At 40.7% G+C, this 17500-nt stretch overlaps 1 protein-coding gene and 5 gene segments (V, D, J or C); 1 reads left to right on the top strand and 5 right to left on the bottom strand.

The window, feature by feature from the left end:
• LOC128623258 (Ig kappa chain V-III region MOPC 63-like) overlaps positions 1–17500 on the bottom strand; it is a 149775-nt gene that overhangs the window by 51662 nt on the left and 80613 nt on the right.
• LOC128623257 (immunoglobulin kappa light chain-like) overlaps positions 1–17500 on the top strand; it is a 73683-nt gene that overhangs the window by 26697 nt on the left and 29486 nt on the right. The window lies entirely within an intron of this gene.
• The window catches only part of LOC128623277 (Ig kappa chain V-III region MOPC 63-like), a 57535-nt gene that overhangs the window by 16009 nt on the left and 24026 nt on the right, over positions 1–17500 (bottom strand).
• On the bottom strand, positions 3548–4399 carry LOC128623276 (probable non-functional immunoglobulin kappa variable 6D-41). The segment is given in 2 exon segments: positions 3548–4245; positions 4344–4399. Coding segments are annotated over 2 exon segments (378 nt in total).
• On the bottom strand, positions 7657–8552 carry LOC128623274 (immunoglobulin kappa variable 6-21-like). The segment is given in 2 exon segments: positions 7657–8236; positions 8335–8552. Coding segments are annotated over 2 exon segments (420 nt in total).
• LOC128623266 (immunoglobulin kappa variable 6-21-like) overlaps positions 17400–17500 on the bottom strand; it is a 931-nt gene continuing 830 nt past the window's right edge. The window contains exon 2 of the V gene segment in view: positions 17400–17500. This exon is cut by the window's right edge and continues 452 nt beyond it.

A 17500-nucleotide genomic window follows, 5' to 3' on the forward strand; every position in this document is an offset into this window, starting at 1 on the left:
CTAGTTTACGTTCAATTCCTTTGTGGATTATACCCTGAAATACAGGAAGAGTTCTAAGCGCCATCGAGAGAGGCTCAATTGCTATGGCAAAAAGTGAGGGAGACAGAGGACATCCCTGGCGCGTACCCCGTGACAGAGTAAAATAGTCAGATTTAGCATCGTTGGTATATATGGAAGCCTGCGGTTCCACATATAATAAACAGATCCATGATATCAGTCCATCCCCAAAGCCGAACCTCCTTAGCACCGTAAAAGGATATTCCCATTCGATCCTATCAAATGCCTTTTCTGCGTCCAAAGAGATGACCACATCAGATGAGGCGCTGTTTTGTTTTGAATACAAAATGCTAAGTACAGTACGAATATTAGAAAAGGAATGCCGTCCTTTTATAAACCCGGTTTGCTCCTCTGAAATAATGCTAGGGAGAACCCCCTCCAAACGAGAGGCCAAATGTTTGGCTAAAATCTTGACATCAACATTGAGGAGGCTAATAGGTCTGTACGAATTACATAATGTTGGGTCCTTCCCATCTTTAAGTAATAGAGTTATAGACGCTTGTCTCAATGTTTGTGGCAGTGTCCCTAGTTCTAAGGATTCCTCGAATACAGCCAGAAGTAATGGGGCCAATACAACATGAAATTTCTTATGAAATTCGGCAGGAAACCCGTCGGGCCAGGTGATTTCCTAGATTGCAATGAGTTGATTGAGTTAGTGATCTCATCTAAGGTGATGGGGCTGTCAAGCTCAGATGCCAATAGAGGGTGAACTCTGGGAAAATTAATATTTCCAAGAAAATGGTCCATGTTACCTGAATTGTCAGGAGATCCAGCTGTGTATAAAGAGGAGTAAAAACTTTTAAAAGTTGAATTAATTTCTATAGGATCCAAGGTTAATGCACCACTGGACTGCATAATCTGAGTGATAGAGCGCGAGGCCACTCAGCTACGCAGTTGGTGAGCCAACAACCGACTGATCTTATCTCCATATTCATAATAATTGCCACGTGTATGTAACAACAGCCTCTCCGCCTCACCTGTCGATAACAACTCGAACTCCGCCTGCAAATTAAGCCTTTGTTTATGCAGCTCAGGGGTCGGGTTGAGAGCATATCGGTCATCAATGGCTCGAATATTATCCGATATTTCTTTTTACTTATCCTTGCGTTGCTTATTGGCATGAGCAGAATAAGAGATTACCTGTCCCCTTAAGAAGGCCTTTAAAGTTTCCCAAAGTAAAGACTAAGAGATTGAATCAGTTTGATTAGTAAGAAGAAAATCATCTATTGAAGTAGAAATATACTTGCAAAACACTGAATCGGATAGAAGTAGAGAGTTAAGCCTCCATGGTGGACGAAAGGCGCGATGTGAAGGTAGAAGAATGTCAAGACTTAGAGGAGCATGGTCTGAAATAACAATTGGTAGATATTCAGAGTTTACAACCTGAGAAATTAGACAGTTATTAATAAAAAAGTAATCAATGCGAGAAAAAGATTTATGTACGTGAGAAAAAAAAGAATATTTTCTCACTGTGGGGTTAAAATACCTCCACGGATCAATGTAACCATTCTGAACCATAAACTCAGAGAACACCTTTGCCATTGCAGAGGGAGCCTTTGCAACAGCGCTAGATTTGTCCAAAACCGGGTCAATAACACAGTTTAAATCTCCCCCAAATATCAAGAGATGCGTGTTCAAAGCAGGAATTTTGTGATTCAGTGCCCAATTTCAAACTCTCAAACGACGCAACAACTGGGGCCAGAGCGGAGTCAATAGCTGCTTTCACCTGAACTGCGATGGTAGATGTTAGTGCCGCTATTAAAGTGTTGCGGAGATTTTCAAAATCCAGTGGTAGCTTGTCACCAGGACTCGTCGTGCTCGGGGAAGATTTAGGTTTCCGTAGTCTTTCAGAATTACTTTCTGGTTATAGTCGTGGACCGAGTAATTGAAAAGGAGCGCACCAAATGTCTTAGAAAAGATTCAGGTTGCCTGAAAAGTACAATTAAAAGATAAAATGCTCGGGAGCTCACTCCACTCGTGCCTTCTCACTTACATGCTCAGCCGGAAGTCCCCCACTTGATATTTTTAACTATACTTTTTCATTGCAGGTCGCCATTTCCAGTTTTTAAAAATGGTCTCTAGAAATATTTTTAATGACTTTATATTTGGTTTACTGCTGTTATGAATCAGAAGGTCAGGGGTTCATGCCCCAACCACCAAACTGTCATTGTTGGGCCCTTGAGCAAGGCCCTTAACGCTCTCTCATCCAGAGGCGCTGTATCATGGCTGACCCTGTGCTCTGACCCCAGCTTCCTAACATGTTGGGACATGTGAATAAAATATTTTCTAATTGAATGTATATGTGACAAAATAAAGGCTGCCTCTAGGATGCTTAAAAGAAACAAAGAGAGCAAGACTCTCAAAACCAGAGCAAGGATAATACACATTATAAGACTTAGCAATGAGAGTAACTAACAGAGCGGTACACACACTATAGTAAATGAGATGAACTGGTAACAGGTGAGAAGATCAGAACTTGGGGAGCTGGAATGGGTGTCATGGGTGGAAACTGGGGATGTGGGCGTGGCTACAGACTAAATCAGTTATGACATCACCACATACAGTAACTACTAATATAAATTTTGAGTGTGTGTATTGAAGCGTTGTGTAAAGAAGTGTGTCTTGTTCCAAATATTATGAGCATTTTTACAGTTAGTGCTCATGAACTAGAGCTGTGTGTGTGTGTGTGTGTGTGTGTGTGTGTGTGTGTGTGTGTGTGTGTGTGCAGTGGAAGGTAGACCCAAGTCAGCAGATCTAAGGGAATTTTCACACCTGGCTCATTTGGAGCGTTTGTTTCGGAACCTGGTGTGTTTTCTCCCTTGTTTCGGTTCATTTAGACATATATGAACGCTGCAATCTTGCTCGGATCCGCACCAAAACAATCTGTATTCGTTTACAATTCGGTTCCTCACACCTGACTTGCATGAACACATTTTGGGACGCTTTTAAATTGCCTTGTGAGAGCAAACCGAGCCAAGGACAAAATGAAACGTTTGAACAATTTATGTCCCCGTTTCAGAACAAATCACAGATCTACAGGTCTGAAAACGCTCTAAGAGAGTGGAATGGTCAGTAGGACTGGAGAAGTGCGCAAAGGTAAGCTAGGCTCAGTCCATTATTGTGTTCGATGTAATGGTGAGGAGTTTAAAAGAAGTACCAGCCGTTATTGGACGTCAGTGTAATCCTAACCCTAACTGTATTAGATACAGAATTTATATCTTTCTTATAGAAAGTTTGTGATCAAAATGAACAAAAAGGAGTGATTATGGATAAATGATCAAATGAAGATCAGCGACCCTGCTATGAGCAGCTGTTGACCACACCAGCATGAGTTGTGTCTGACAGTACTGATCTCCTGCATATTCAAGTGACTTTTACAAATTCTGTCCCATAATCCACTCCCACTGAAACCAGGTGGAATCCCACACTGATGCTGATATACCTGGTGTTTCAGGAGTTTAGGAGCTTCTCCAGGTTTCTGAAGGTTCGGACAATATCCACACCAGTCCTGCAGCTGATAATAACAGTCTCTTCTGGAGAAACACACAGAGACTCTGGAGAATGAGAGAGGAGTCTCAGTGTCTCAGCAGTAGAGTCAGAACTTTATGGTTTTATCTGACTGCATTATGTGGCCATCAGTGTGACTGTGACATAATCATGTAGAGCAGAATAAAGAGAAAGGTGGACTCCTCTCACAGATGTGTGTGTGCATTAGTGAGTTAGTGTGGTGTGTTTTCTCTCGTCCACAGTGTGTGTCATTGTGCTGTATCACATCCTCCCCCTCAGCACCTGCAGTCGCTCCCAGCTGCAGCAGTGCTTCTCTGTGCACTCTCACTGACCGAGGTTTTTGTACGGCGCTCTAACACTGTGTGAACACCCAGCTACTACTGATATAATGTGCACTCTGACAGTAGTAATCTCCTGCATCTTCAGTCTGGACTCCTCTGATGGTCAGAGTGAAGTCAGTATTAGATCCACTGCCACTGAAACGAGCTGGAGTTCCTGACTGTAATCTAGTAGCATAGTAGATCAGGAGTTTAGGAGCTTCTCCAGGTTTCTGCAGGTACCAGTGTAGATAGTTACCATCATACACTCTGCTACTGGTTCTACAGTTGAAGGTGACTGTTTTTCCTGGATCAACAGTTTGCACTGAAGGAGTCTGAGTCACAGTCACCTGACCTCTGGATCCTGAAGAGAAACATAGATTGTGTTTCTATGCTGTAAAGTGGTGTAGAATTCGTATGAAATGAAGTGTGTGAGGCTGTGAGTTGATGTTAAACTCTCACCTTGAGTCCAGAGGGCCAGTGTGCAGATGAAGACGCTGATCAAAGTCATGGTTGCTGTGGGTGAAGTTGCTGAGCAGCAGCTCTCAGTCATGAAGTGTTAGTCACAGGGCTATAAACACTCGCAGAGCACTGAAGCATGGACTGGCAATTGCTATTCTGGGAGAAATGAAACTCTTCAGTCCTGTTAATGCAAATCTCAGTTACACCTCACTGCTCTCTCTCTCTCTCTCTCTCTCTCTCTCTCTGGTTAAACACTAAATCAGTCTGTTTGTGTGAAGCTAAGTGTCTGTTGTACTTTGATTTCTTCATTTGACCAAAATTCCAGTTTGAGCTCCTTCATGACTCGACACTTCAACTCTGTATGACACAGACAGTGATGACAGTCATGAAATTAAGCATAATTCATCACCTTCTTTTAAATGTGGAACACTGACCAGGTCTTCAACACTACTACAGAAAAACTGTCTGAAACTTTATAAGCAGAAGGATTTACACTTTATTTACTTTATTTAGTCTGAGACAGGAGCATCAGTACTAGGAGGACAATCCCACCGGTACAGAGTATTCCTAACTTTGTGAAATTATACAAAAATAGTCCAATAAAGTCCTGGATCCAGCTGGAATCATGAACTCTATTTTACATGGAATTTCCAGCTGTTTAGGAGCTGCCTGACCTCAGCACTGACTGTGTTTATCACACTGCACCCTGCTGCTGAATGACTCGTGTGAATGTAAACACGTAGACGTTTAATAAGTAGGAGTTGACCATAACTAGTTGTTCTTTTACTGAAGCTACTATGGACAATATATTCAGAGAAAAAAAAAACTGCAGTTCTACAGTCAGTGCATAGCATCAGTGTTCAGGTAGAATATTCATTTTCAGACTTGCTGAAATATCTAGTAGTAACTGGGCTTTAACAGAACATGAATATAGACCTCATTAGACCATTTTCCCCTGTTTATACGACCTGTGTTCAGTCCCTGACCACCAGCATTACTAGCCTGGGTCAGTTCATGACTCGTATTTTCAGGGAGTGTACACTCACCATGTACAGCTTGGTATGAATGATGATGACCTTACTGTATATGGATTTGCTTTAAAATGTTTTTCTTAAAATTTTCCTGTCCATTCTGCATCATAGATTAATTTAATGGGCTACCTGGAGACACCTGAGAGGGTAAGCCTGCGAGAAGTACCTGATGACTCCATTTCCATTGCCACTGCCTGGACCTCAGGGTCAATTTAAGCAGATCCTGCAAAAACTCGGATCAGGAGAGAAATGACCTTTGGGATTCTCAAGTCACACTTCAATTGTTTAAGACTGTAAAGATAACAGTGCTGCACAGTATAAGCATGATTAGGAAGGAGAAACTCCCTGTGAGATAATTCACATTTTTAATACTGATGTACCTCTGAGGTCACGCTGGTACAGCTATAGATGGAGGTCCTAGGTTGGAGGAAGGCTTTTTCCCCTGTGGATTAAGCAGGAAAATATTGCTAGTAGATAAATTTGAATGTACAAGACTTTGTGTAGATCACTGTGGTAATTTCATATGAAAGCAGTGAGCGAGTGAGTTTCCTCCCAGAGAGCTCTCAGAGCACACAGAGATCATCTGTGTATCAGGATTATGTTCAAATTTGGCTAGAATTAATGTATTGAATACACTAAAGTCACTTGTGTTCAGAACACAGTAATCACCTCATGTGTAGTGCTGCCAGGCCAGACTGTGATATGCTGGAGACACCTGGGTCAGAAGAGGGATTTCAGAGCTATGGTCCTCCATTAAAGGGCCAATTCTTCAGCCAGTGTATAATCTGGAGGTGGAGGACCACAGGCAGGGTTTTATTTATTCATTCTTTCTCCTATTATCTGTAACAAAAACACTATCAGGGCACTTTGTCAGAGGAAGAAATCAGACAATGACGTGAGTAAGCACATTAAGACAAGTGGCCCACTTTGTAAAATATTTTATACTTGGTCTTTTCTGCTGCCGAGATCTCCTAACGCTGTTGGGAGTGCAGCTTAAAGGATTAACAATTACTCATAATTTACTGCTAATTATTTCATTTACAATTACTTTTACATCAAGTGTCATGTGAATTAAAATAAAACGATCTACTACAACTGATTTATTTACACGGTCAGCTATTTTAGCCGATCCATCTCCAGCTTTTCCAACAAGCATTTGGATCAGAGTGAGATCTGCTCTTTTTAAAGTGAACGTGCACAGGACTTGATGGAGGAAAGCCTGGCTCGACTTAACCAGCTATTAACCCACGTCGTGATACCAGAAAACCCAGCTTATGAATGTTTTGTTAAGTGAAGTCAGCTATTGTACTGAAGCCCCAAGACTGTTGAGTTTGCTTTGTGGTACAGTCCTCAGGTGAGATTGGTCATACATTCTGCAGGAGTGGGTGGGAATGTTTAAACTTTATGTGGGAGTGGGTGGGAATGTTTAAACTTTATGTGGGAGTGGGTGGGATTGATCAAGCATTCTGCAGAAATGGGTGAGATTGAAGATAGTCTGAGCAGGATCAGATTGGGATTGGTCAGGAGCAGATTGGGATTGGTCAGGAGCAGATTGGGATTGGTCAGGAGCAGATTGGGGTATGGTCTGGAGCAGGACTGCTCAGACTTTCTGTGTGGTTGTTGTTGGTCTCGGGTTGTTGATGCTGCTGATGTTGCAGTGTTTTTGAAGAATCTGTACAGAAAACCAGAGAAAAGTTTTACATTTCACACTGCAATAAAGTCATGAAACTGTAAAACACTGGAGTTAATCATTAATGTAAAAATACAACCAGTGCCTTACAGAGTTTCTAATTAATGTCATCCAATTACTTACAAATAAAGTATCATATTCACACGTTTCACACAAACTCCTGTATCACTCAGTGTCCTTGCTGCGTTACTGAAATTAATGTATCTATTTTAAAACACTCTTTAAATATGGAGGATTAAGATATAAAAAACATTTACATGTGTATTTCTGCATTACATTTTATTATATTTATTTTTAAATTAATTGCTATGCTTTTAAAAAATTCATGTGTTTATGCTGATTTGAGAATGCTAGACTGAATTAATCATATCTGATGGTTTAATAATAATTATTATTATTATCTAATGGTTTGTTAATAATTAAAGACACATTCAGTTAAATGTCAGCTCTATAATGTGGCTCTATACACTGAACATTAAATTTATTATAATAAATTATTAAATCTATAATAGTGTTTGATATTAAACATGAAGAACTCAATTTTATGTGCAACAAAATATAAATATTATAAATACTTTCTTAATGATTTAAATGAGGATAAAGATAATTACTAAGCAGTGAAAGAGAATGATGAGGAATTGTTTGTATGTCCACAGCTGAGAAAGGTGGACTCCTCTCACAGATGTGTGTGTGCATTAGTGAGTTAGTGTGGTGTGTTTTCTCTCGTCCACAGTGTGTGTCATTGTGCTGTATCACATCCTCCCCCTCAGCACCTGCAGTCGCTCCCAGCTGCAGCAGTGCTTCTCTGTGCACTCTCACTGACCGAGGTTTTTGTACGGCGCTCTAACACTGTGTGAACACAGCACTACCACTGATCTCATGATAACTCTGACAGTAGTAATCTCCTGAATCTTCAGTCTGGACTCCTCTGATGGTCAGAGTGAAGTCAGTATTAGATCCACTGCCACTGAAACGAGCTGGAGTTCCTGTGTATGAGCTAGTAGCATAGTAGATCAGGAGTTTAGGAGCTTCTCCAGGTTTCTGCAGGTACCAGGCAAGACTGTCACCACCATACACTCTGCTACTGGTTCTACAGTTGAAGGTGACTGTTTTTCCTGGATCAGCAGTTTGCAGTGAAGGAGTCTGGGTCACAGTCACCTGACCTCTGGATCCTGAAGAGAAACATAGATTGTGTTTCTATGCTGTAAAGTGGTGTAGAATTCGTATGAAATGAAGTGTGTGAGGCTGTGAGTTGATGTTAAACTCTCACCTTGAGTCCAGAGGGCCAGTGTGCAGATGAAGACGCTGATCAAAGTCATGGTTGCTGTGGGTGAAGTTGCTGAGCAGCAGCTCTCAGTCATGAAGTGTTAAAGTCACAGGGCTATAAACACTCGCAGAGCACTGAAGCATGGACTGCCAATTGCTATTCTGGGAGAAATGAAACTCTTCAGTCCTGTTAATGCAAATCTCAGTTACACTTCACTGCTCTCTCTCTCTCTCTCTCTCTCTCTCTCTCTCTCTCTCTCTCTCTCTTTCTCTCACTCTCTCTTACTGGTTAAACACTAAATCAGTCTGTTTGTGTGAAGCTAAGTGTCTGTTGTACTTTGTTTCTTCATTTGACCAAAATTCAAGTTTGAGCTCCTTCATGACTCTTGACACTTCAACTCTGTGTGACACAGACAGTGATGACAGTCATGAAATTAAGCATAATTCATCACATTCTTTTAAATGTGGAACACTGACCAGGTCTTCAACACTACTACAGAAAAACTGTCTGAAACTTTATAAGCAGAAGGATTTACACTTTATTCACTTTATTTAGTCTGAGACAGGAGCATCAGCACAGGAGGACAATCTGACCGGTACAGAGTATTCCTAACTTTGTGAAATTACACCAAAATAGTCCAATAAAGTCCTGGATCCAGCTTGAATCATGAACTTTATTGTACATGGAATTTCCAGCTGTTTAGGAGCGGCCTGACCTCAGCATTGAATGTATTTATGGTGTCACACTGCACCCTGGTGGTGAATGACTCATGTAAATGTAGACACTTGCAAGCTTAATAAGTAGGAGTTGACCATAACTACAGCATTTGTTCTTTTTACCTAAGCTACTACAGGCAACGTATTCAGAGAAAAAAAGGTAGCAAACACAGGTAAACACATCTATAAATGGATTTACAGAAGGCAAAAATGATCTACAAATAGCACAAATCCTCTCCAAATGAAACTCACTGTCACATCAGCATCCCATGATCCTCAGCCTGCATCCCCTAGTCAAGCTTCTGTCCCCATGTACAGTCACCTGATTACTATTGACCCTCAGCTGTTTGCACTCACACTACTCCCTTTAAATAACCTGGACTCTTATTAATACTTTGTGAAGTCTCACTTCAGCATTGTATCTGTAAATATTTCAAGCTGGTTATCTGTCTGTTTTCATTCGTATTATCATCTTAGCCTGCTTTATGTTTACTAAAGCAGGTAAACAAGACTTAACTAGACTAACCTTAATTAAACATCATAAATTAGACTTGAGAGGTGTCATTTATGACATTAAATTAATTATACAATGAGATGTAGAACAGTGCTCTCTGGGTGAGTCAGAGATATTAATATTTAAATAATAGTATAAAAATGTTTCCATATTGTCACGATCTCGCCGGCAGATGGCGCTGCGGCGACGACGTGCACGGAGAGCCGGAGAGCGCGCCTGCACGTACCAGAGCGAGCACATGCTCGCGCGTTCCATAGAGACTTTGTTTACAAAGAACATGTGCGTTTGATACTGTTTGGTTTCCACACTGTTCAGTCATTGGTTGATTTTCGAGGGAGTGTAATGATTGATACCAGCTCTCAGCACTCAAAGTAATCACAGTTGTTATTTAAACCCCTAGCAAACCTAGGGAAAACCACCTCCAAATAGAGGAAAACAAAGGGTCACCCCACACTGGGCTTGATTCTGGGGTTACAGACCAGTGAGTAACTTGTTAATGCAAATCTCACTTCCATCTCACACCTCCTGTTTATCATCTTTATATAAAGCAACCTTGGGTTTAATAAAAGGTGCTATATAAATGAAAATTCATATAAAATGATTATAAAAGTTACACTGAAAATAATTACAGTAATCTTACTTTTAATTTGAACATGTAATATTGGCACATCAGTCTTGGGATGATAATTTGAGTAACTCATGTGTAGGAAACACTGCATGCAATACACTCATCTCTGGATCTTGTAGGGTTCTTGCCACTTTGCTAATAGCTTGTGTGTTGATGAAGGCAGTAACAACAGTACTTTCTGCCCCAGCTGGTATTCTCTGTGTCGTGCATACTGGTCATACCATCTCTTCTGTGCTTGCTGGGCCGCTTCCAAGTTCTCGATAGCTTGTTCTCGGTACTTCTCTAGGCGGTCTCTCATCTGCAGCACGTACTGAAGAATGCCTTGCTCACCCACTGCCAATGTTGTAGTGGCTTACCAGTTCTTTCTCAGCAGATCTAGTGGACCCTGGACAGACCAATTCAAAAGGTGAAAACCTTGTTGATGCTTGGGGTACCTCTCAAAATGCAAACAGCATGAATGGCAACCACTTGTCCCAGTCTTTTCCTGTGTCACTGACAAACTTCTTCAGCATGTTCTTGAGTGTTTGTTTGAATCTCTCAACTACTCCGTCCGTCTGCGGGTGATAGGGACTCGTCATAATCGACTGGATACCCAGCAGTCTGTGGAGGTGCTTCATTAAGCTCGATGTACAGTCGGTACCTTGGTCTGTGATGATCTCATCTGGGATACCGACTCTGGAAAACATTTGCACAAGCGCACTGATTACCTTGGAAGTTGTAATGGATGTGCAAGATGTCCTGACCATGGTATAGTGTGTGCAAGGTGTAACACACGAGACCTACAACACTTAGGGATGACAAGACGTGCAACACCATCAGACATCATATACAAAATACCCCATTTTGCAAAACATACATTTCAGCACCAAGAGTTTGTACTTTGTTTTCCCCCACTTTGACAAATAATGGCTTTAAGGTACCATCGGCCTTCTGTAACTGGGCAATATGGGCTGGGATCTTCCACTCTCTGCCCTCTAGACCGTCTGTGGATACCTTGGGTGTCGGCATGCCCAAATGCTTTGCCATGTGGCTTTGGCACAGTGTTTGTCTAGGTTTGTTACAGCTCTAGATCAGACTATCGTCTAAGTCTGGCAGAGGCTGAAAACCAGTCTTGGCTTGAGGTCATTTGAGCACTGGACATGATACAACAGTTCGCGTATTTGTGGGTTTATCACACAGGGTTAACAAGTCATTCAACACTGGTATATCCCATCCAAGAACCATATCAGCAGTCTGTCAACTACCCCAACACACTCCAAATACATTTGTTCATTGACATTCAGTGTAACCTTAGTTGTAGAGTACATAACTTTGTCACCGTGAACACATTGTACAGATATGGTCTTCACATAATTAATCACGTTTTCAGGTACATAACCATGTTTAATCAGTGACATTGAACTTCCTGTATCAAAGCTTTCATGGTCTGTCTATTCACAGAAACATGCAACAGTACATAAAGAGTTCAGTACTGTCTGCTTTCTTCAGAAGCTCGACAGTTTAGGCTTGCGCATAGGGCAATTAGCAGCTTTATGACCTTGTTGTTGACAGTAAAAGCACATCAAACTTTTCCTAGAAACATTCGAAACGGTACCTTCTTTGTCCTGCTCAGTCCTTGAAGTTCCCCTTATCATTGTTGATTGTTGGTGTGGCCGTCCCCCTCGGCATGCATTAGCATGCTGCATTGCAACTCCAAGTCCGTGCCAAATGCTTGAATCGACGAAGGTAGTTTTCGATATCTTCCCCCTCATGAGCGCAGCATCGTTGGCCGTTTGGCACCAGTACTGATGCTGTTGGTGCTTGCACTCTCAGTGCCTGTTGCTCTGTTGACATCATCTCACGTCGTCGAATCATTGGAGTAGGGAGCTCCATTCAGGGACTCGGTGTCAACTCAGGTGAAGCTGGTGTCGTTCCATGATGCTGCAGTGACTCCCTCAGTTCACGTAGCTCAAAGAGTAGACCCCCTTCTCTCTTTTGCTGTGTTGTCTGGAACTCTCGGCTCAGGCTCACCATCTCACTCTCTGATGATTTTGAGACTGGCTGCTGTCTTGAAGAATTCCCTTTCGCCGCCGCCTTCTCAGGCACAGTATCCCAGTCTACATCCTCCTGGGCAAACTTGCATTGAGAATGCAGACCCTTCCTAGTCCGCCTCCCCATGCTCACTCCCTTGCGGCTGGCCATCCCACTTCTGACACCATTTGTGACAAGGCGTGATAGAAAACTGGTCTTGCACAAGAAAATTGATGACAAGGCTGCAATAGCACTTTTGTGCAAAGATGTTTTATTGACAGTGCTCCTGTTTACAGTCCACCAAATGTGCACAAAAATATGTACATGTGACGGCCCAAAAAAAATAGACAAAATAGGGTAAATGGGGTAAATGGAGGAAAACTATACAAAAATATATACACTACAGCACTTGGTAACTCCTTCCACAGAAAGCTCTTCGCACTACTGAGCACTACAACCCACCTTTTCACAAATGAACAGGCCTGGCTTTTAATCTGGAAGCTCCACCCACATGGACTCCTCCATGTTCTTCCAGGGGTAAGTATTAAAACAATGACTTTTCATATATTACAATATCTATAATAACATAATATTCATATATCATAACACACATACACATACATTAATATTTATTATATAACATATAATATATATAATATTCACTTTTATATAGAAGTTAACTTAGGTTTCGCATTCCCAACTCCCCCAAAACAAACAACAGTAAAGACGGTCCAGTTACTGGAGCGATCGCGCAGGCCCAACGCAAGAATTCAGAGATATCTGGCTTTCTGGTTCGCTTCCGGTAATCTGGACTAAGACGCATCATACACAGACAACTACAAACACAACACGATGTGCAGCTAAGTACAGTAAACATTTACTGGTATCTGGTGTCTACGTGTTTTTATTGTGGGATATGGGGAAGGATGCGGTAATGGAGTGGATGTGTGTGTGTGTTATGTATGCAACTGGCACGTTAACCTGCCCTAGTGTGCACCCAAGTGTAGGGGAAACGGGTGGATAGTGGATTATGTGTGTTTGTAAATCTAGTGCTGCCGCAGTCATGACGGAGCCCACTATCATAAGGTCCTTCCACAACATTTCTATTGGATTAAGGTCAGGACTTTGACTCGGCCATTCCAAAACATTAACTTTATTCTTCTTTAAGCGTTCTTTGGTAGAGCGACTTTTGAGATTAGGGTCGTTGTCTTGCAGCATGGCCCACTTTCTCTTCAGATTCAGTTCATGGACAGATATCCTGACACTATCCTTTAGAAGTCGCTGGTATAATTCAGAATTCATTGTTCCATCAATGATGGAATGTCGTCCTTGCCCAGATGCAGCAACACAGGCCAAAACCGTGATACTACCACCACAATGTTTCACAAATGGGATAAGGTTCTTATGCTGGAATGTAGTGTGTTCCTTTCTCCAACTATTACGTTTCTCATTTAAGCCAAAAATTCTATTTTGGTCTCATCTATCCACAAAACATTTTTCCAATAGCCTTCTGGCTTGTCCACGTGATCTTTAGCAAACTGCACAGGGGCAGCAATGTTCTTTTTGGAAAGCAGTGGCTTTCACATGCGACCCTGCCATGCACATCATTGTTATTCAGTGTTCTCCTGGTGGTGGATGAACTTTAATATTACCCAATCTGAGAGAGGCCTTTAGTTGCTTAGAAGTTACCCAAAATTCCTTTGTGACCTCATGGACTATTACATGTCTTGCTCTTGGAATGATCTTTGTTAGTCGACCACTCCTGGGGAGCGTAACAATGGTCTTACATTTTCTCCATTTGTACACAATCTGTTTGACTGTGGATTGGTGGAGTCCAAACTTGTTAGGAATGTGGTGTTTGGGTTGCGATTTATAAGAAAAATGAAAAGAAGGCGCCGCTACACAATTCCTGCACCAAGCGCTTGGAAGAGTTGCCAAATGACACACAGACACACACAATTCAAATGGCAAGCTCTCTCATTATTCAAAGAAAATCAGAGAATATGTATCATGCTTGACACACAAGAGAGACAATGGGTTAACTATTGATTGGCTAGACGGAAGGGCATATTTACATAAAACAGGAAGCATTTCAGTGTAAGAGAGGAACAACTCCATATATGATATTCAGGAAGTCATAGGAATGCAAGTAAATGGTACTCTGGGAGACAAAGCAATGTGCACAAATGGTTAGGAGCTTTATCTGTCCGTACCTGATTGAAACTGGTTTCGTGCAGTGGTGGAAGAGTTAACAAAGGAACAAAGAGGAAACGTGTTAACAAGGGAACAGAGAGGGAAGAGTGTTCACAGTAAACTCATCAAAACTCTTTAGAGATGGTTTAGTGAACTTTTCCAGCCTGATGAGCATCAACAGCTCTTTTCCTGAGCTCCTCAGAAACCGCCTTTGTTCATGCAATGATAAACTTCCACAAGCATGTGTTGTGAAGGTCAGACTTTGATAGATCCCTGTTTTTTAAATTAAATATGTTGCTCACTCACACCTGATTGTCATCCCATTGATTGAAAACACTTGACTCTAATTTAACATTCAAGGCATTAAATGGTCTTGCCTCTCCATACTTGTCTGACTTACTTCATCCATACTTCCTGACTTGTCCCTTATATCATCAGAACTTGGCCTTTTGTCCATTCCTAGATTTCGGCTGTCCACTACAGGTGGAAGGTCATTTTGTGTTGCTTCTCTGAAACTGTGGAACTCACTACCTGTTACTCTCCGTAACATCACTTCTCTGCCTAGTTTCAAGACCCAGATAAAAAAAACATATCTGTTTGAAATGTTTTTTCAATGATTTTTTCCCTCAGTTTATTACATTTGTGTTGTATGTATTTGTATGTATCTTATGTATTTGATATATATACTATGTAAAGCGACCTTGAGCTTTGGAAAGGCCCTATATAAATAAATCTTCTTCTTCACCTTCAAAGAACTGCTAATCCTAGAGGTTCACATACTTTTGCCACTTATGAAATATTGGATCATTTTCCTCAATAAATAAATGACCATGTATAATATTTTTGTCTCATTTGTTTAATTGAGTTCTCTTTATCTGCTTTTAGGACTTGATTTAGGTGTAATTTATGCAAATATATAGAAAATTCTAAAAGGTTCACAAACTTTCAAGCACCACAGTAGATGTAATGTATATAATAAAGAAAGATTTAATCTACCGTCCAGTGAGAGAAGAATTGAGTAAGACAATGCCAGTGGATTCTTACAGAAACTTTGGACTGAAGGTTGCACTCATCACTGATTGTTTTGAAATGTTTATTGAAAGAAAATAAAATGTACTTGCACATGCTCAGACCTGGTCCAATCATAAACACATCAATACTGTAAAGCACATGTTCACACAGAATTGTTTTTTTCCCCACCAGGGAGAGAGCAGAATTTAAAATCACCATCACTGTACTGTATGTTAAGGGTCAGCATCACCTACATTTTACACTTGAGTGACTCAATTTCGTCATGAAAATCCTGCACAAATGAATCCGATATCATATTTGCAGGATCATTCAGGGCTGGTTCACTTGGACCTACATATAACTTCTTAAACTGACAAGACGAGTGTAATTCACATGCTACGGGACCACTTTATGATTTTTCCCAACCTGAGCAGTTTAAAACAGTTCTTAAAGAAGCTTACACCAGAATATTCAGACAGTAATACTGAGCTTTTATTCATATCATATACAGTACATTCAGTCATTAAGGTGCAATATTACATTTTATAAGATGAGTAAATAAATAAACCTTAGCAGTATGGAGATGAGATGTCAGTTGTTAAGTACAGTGTGTTGAACATCTCTAAACAATCCACAAATAAAGTCATGTTATTATCAAAGTAACTTGAATGCTTTCATTTGTTCCAAGCTATAAGCACTTTTCCCATTTACCAGGTGACACATGATGTCTGTGTATGTCAACAGTGGGAAAGAATCCAGAACAGTTGACCAGTCCTTCATAACAATGTCTTCATACGGGTCTTTTCCACCTTTTAACTCAAGTTTTGTGAAGTGTACTGCATTTGAACCATTACCTAAAGTGTCAGTATATCTCACTTTCTCTTTTCATTGTGTCGGTGATGCCGTGTTTACAATTGATTGATCTATAAAATGCCCCGAGTGACGTCTCTAGCAACCCGGAAGTAAATAACGCGAGTGAAATCTATCTGTTGCTTTTGAAAATATTACATTTTCTATCACTTTTCTTTAACCATCATCACCGTTTCTCATAAAATACAAAAATAAAACCATCATAAAAAGCTTATAATCTTCCTTACACAAATTTAGAAATACCAAACACAGGTAGAACGCTACTTCTTAGATTCTCTGCTTGTTGGACTCTACTTTCACACGTGACGCTGTCAAAGCGGGACACTTCACTTCTTTACTCTAAAATTCAGGAGAGATGCCTGGAATTTCATGTACACATGTTTTCAGCATTATTTTGCTTGTAATGTGCATGAATATTAATATGTCATAGAGGTGAATATTAATCACGGGCCTCGACCCTCCTCTGTAGGACGTTTTGGACATTCCACGCCCTCACTATCATATAAGATGTTATTCCTCTCTCCTCCTGTCTTCTACAGCTCCACTCCTCCTCTCCTCACTCCACTGATTTAAACTTCTCCTGCACACTGAACTTTTCTTCAAGTCCCTTCCTCTCTTTCTTTGTTTTGTATGGTTTGATTCTGAAATACACATATTCCTGTGGCAGAACATTGATATTCAACATGTAGAAGGAGCTACGGATAAGTTACATGGAAACGTTTGTACTGTGAGACTGGGTGGGGCGGGATTGGTCAGAGTTTGATCAGGAGCAGGTGGGATTATTCAGACTTTCTGCAACACCTTGTGGGATTGGTCAGACTTTCTGCATGGTTGTTGTAGGGCTCAGGTTGTTGACCGTGCTGCTGATTTATTTTGTTTTTGACGACTTTATACAGAAAATCATTATGTAAGGGTTTATTAATAATTAAAGAAAGGTTCAGTTAAATGTCAGTCTCAGCTCTATAATGTGAATCTATTTAATGAATATTAAAGATTATATAATAAAATATTAAATCTATAATAGTGTTTGATATTAACCATAAAGAACTCTTTTGGTAACAAAATATAAAGATAATAAATACTATCTAAAGTTTCTAAAACAGGATAAAGATAATTACTAAGCAGTGAATGAGAATGATGAGGAATTGTTTGAATGTCCACAGCTGAGAAAGGTGGACTCCTCTCACAGATGTGTGTGTGCATTAGTGAGTTAGTGTGGTGTGTTTT

This window comes from Ictalurus furcatus, chromosome 19, assembly GCF_023375685.1.
Source record: "Ictalurus furcatus strain D&B chromosome 19, Billie_1.0, whole genome shotgun sequence".
Taxonomy (NCBI): Eukaryota; Metazoa; Chordata; class Actinopteri; order Siluriformes; family Ictaluridae; genus Ictalurus; species Ictalurus furcatus.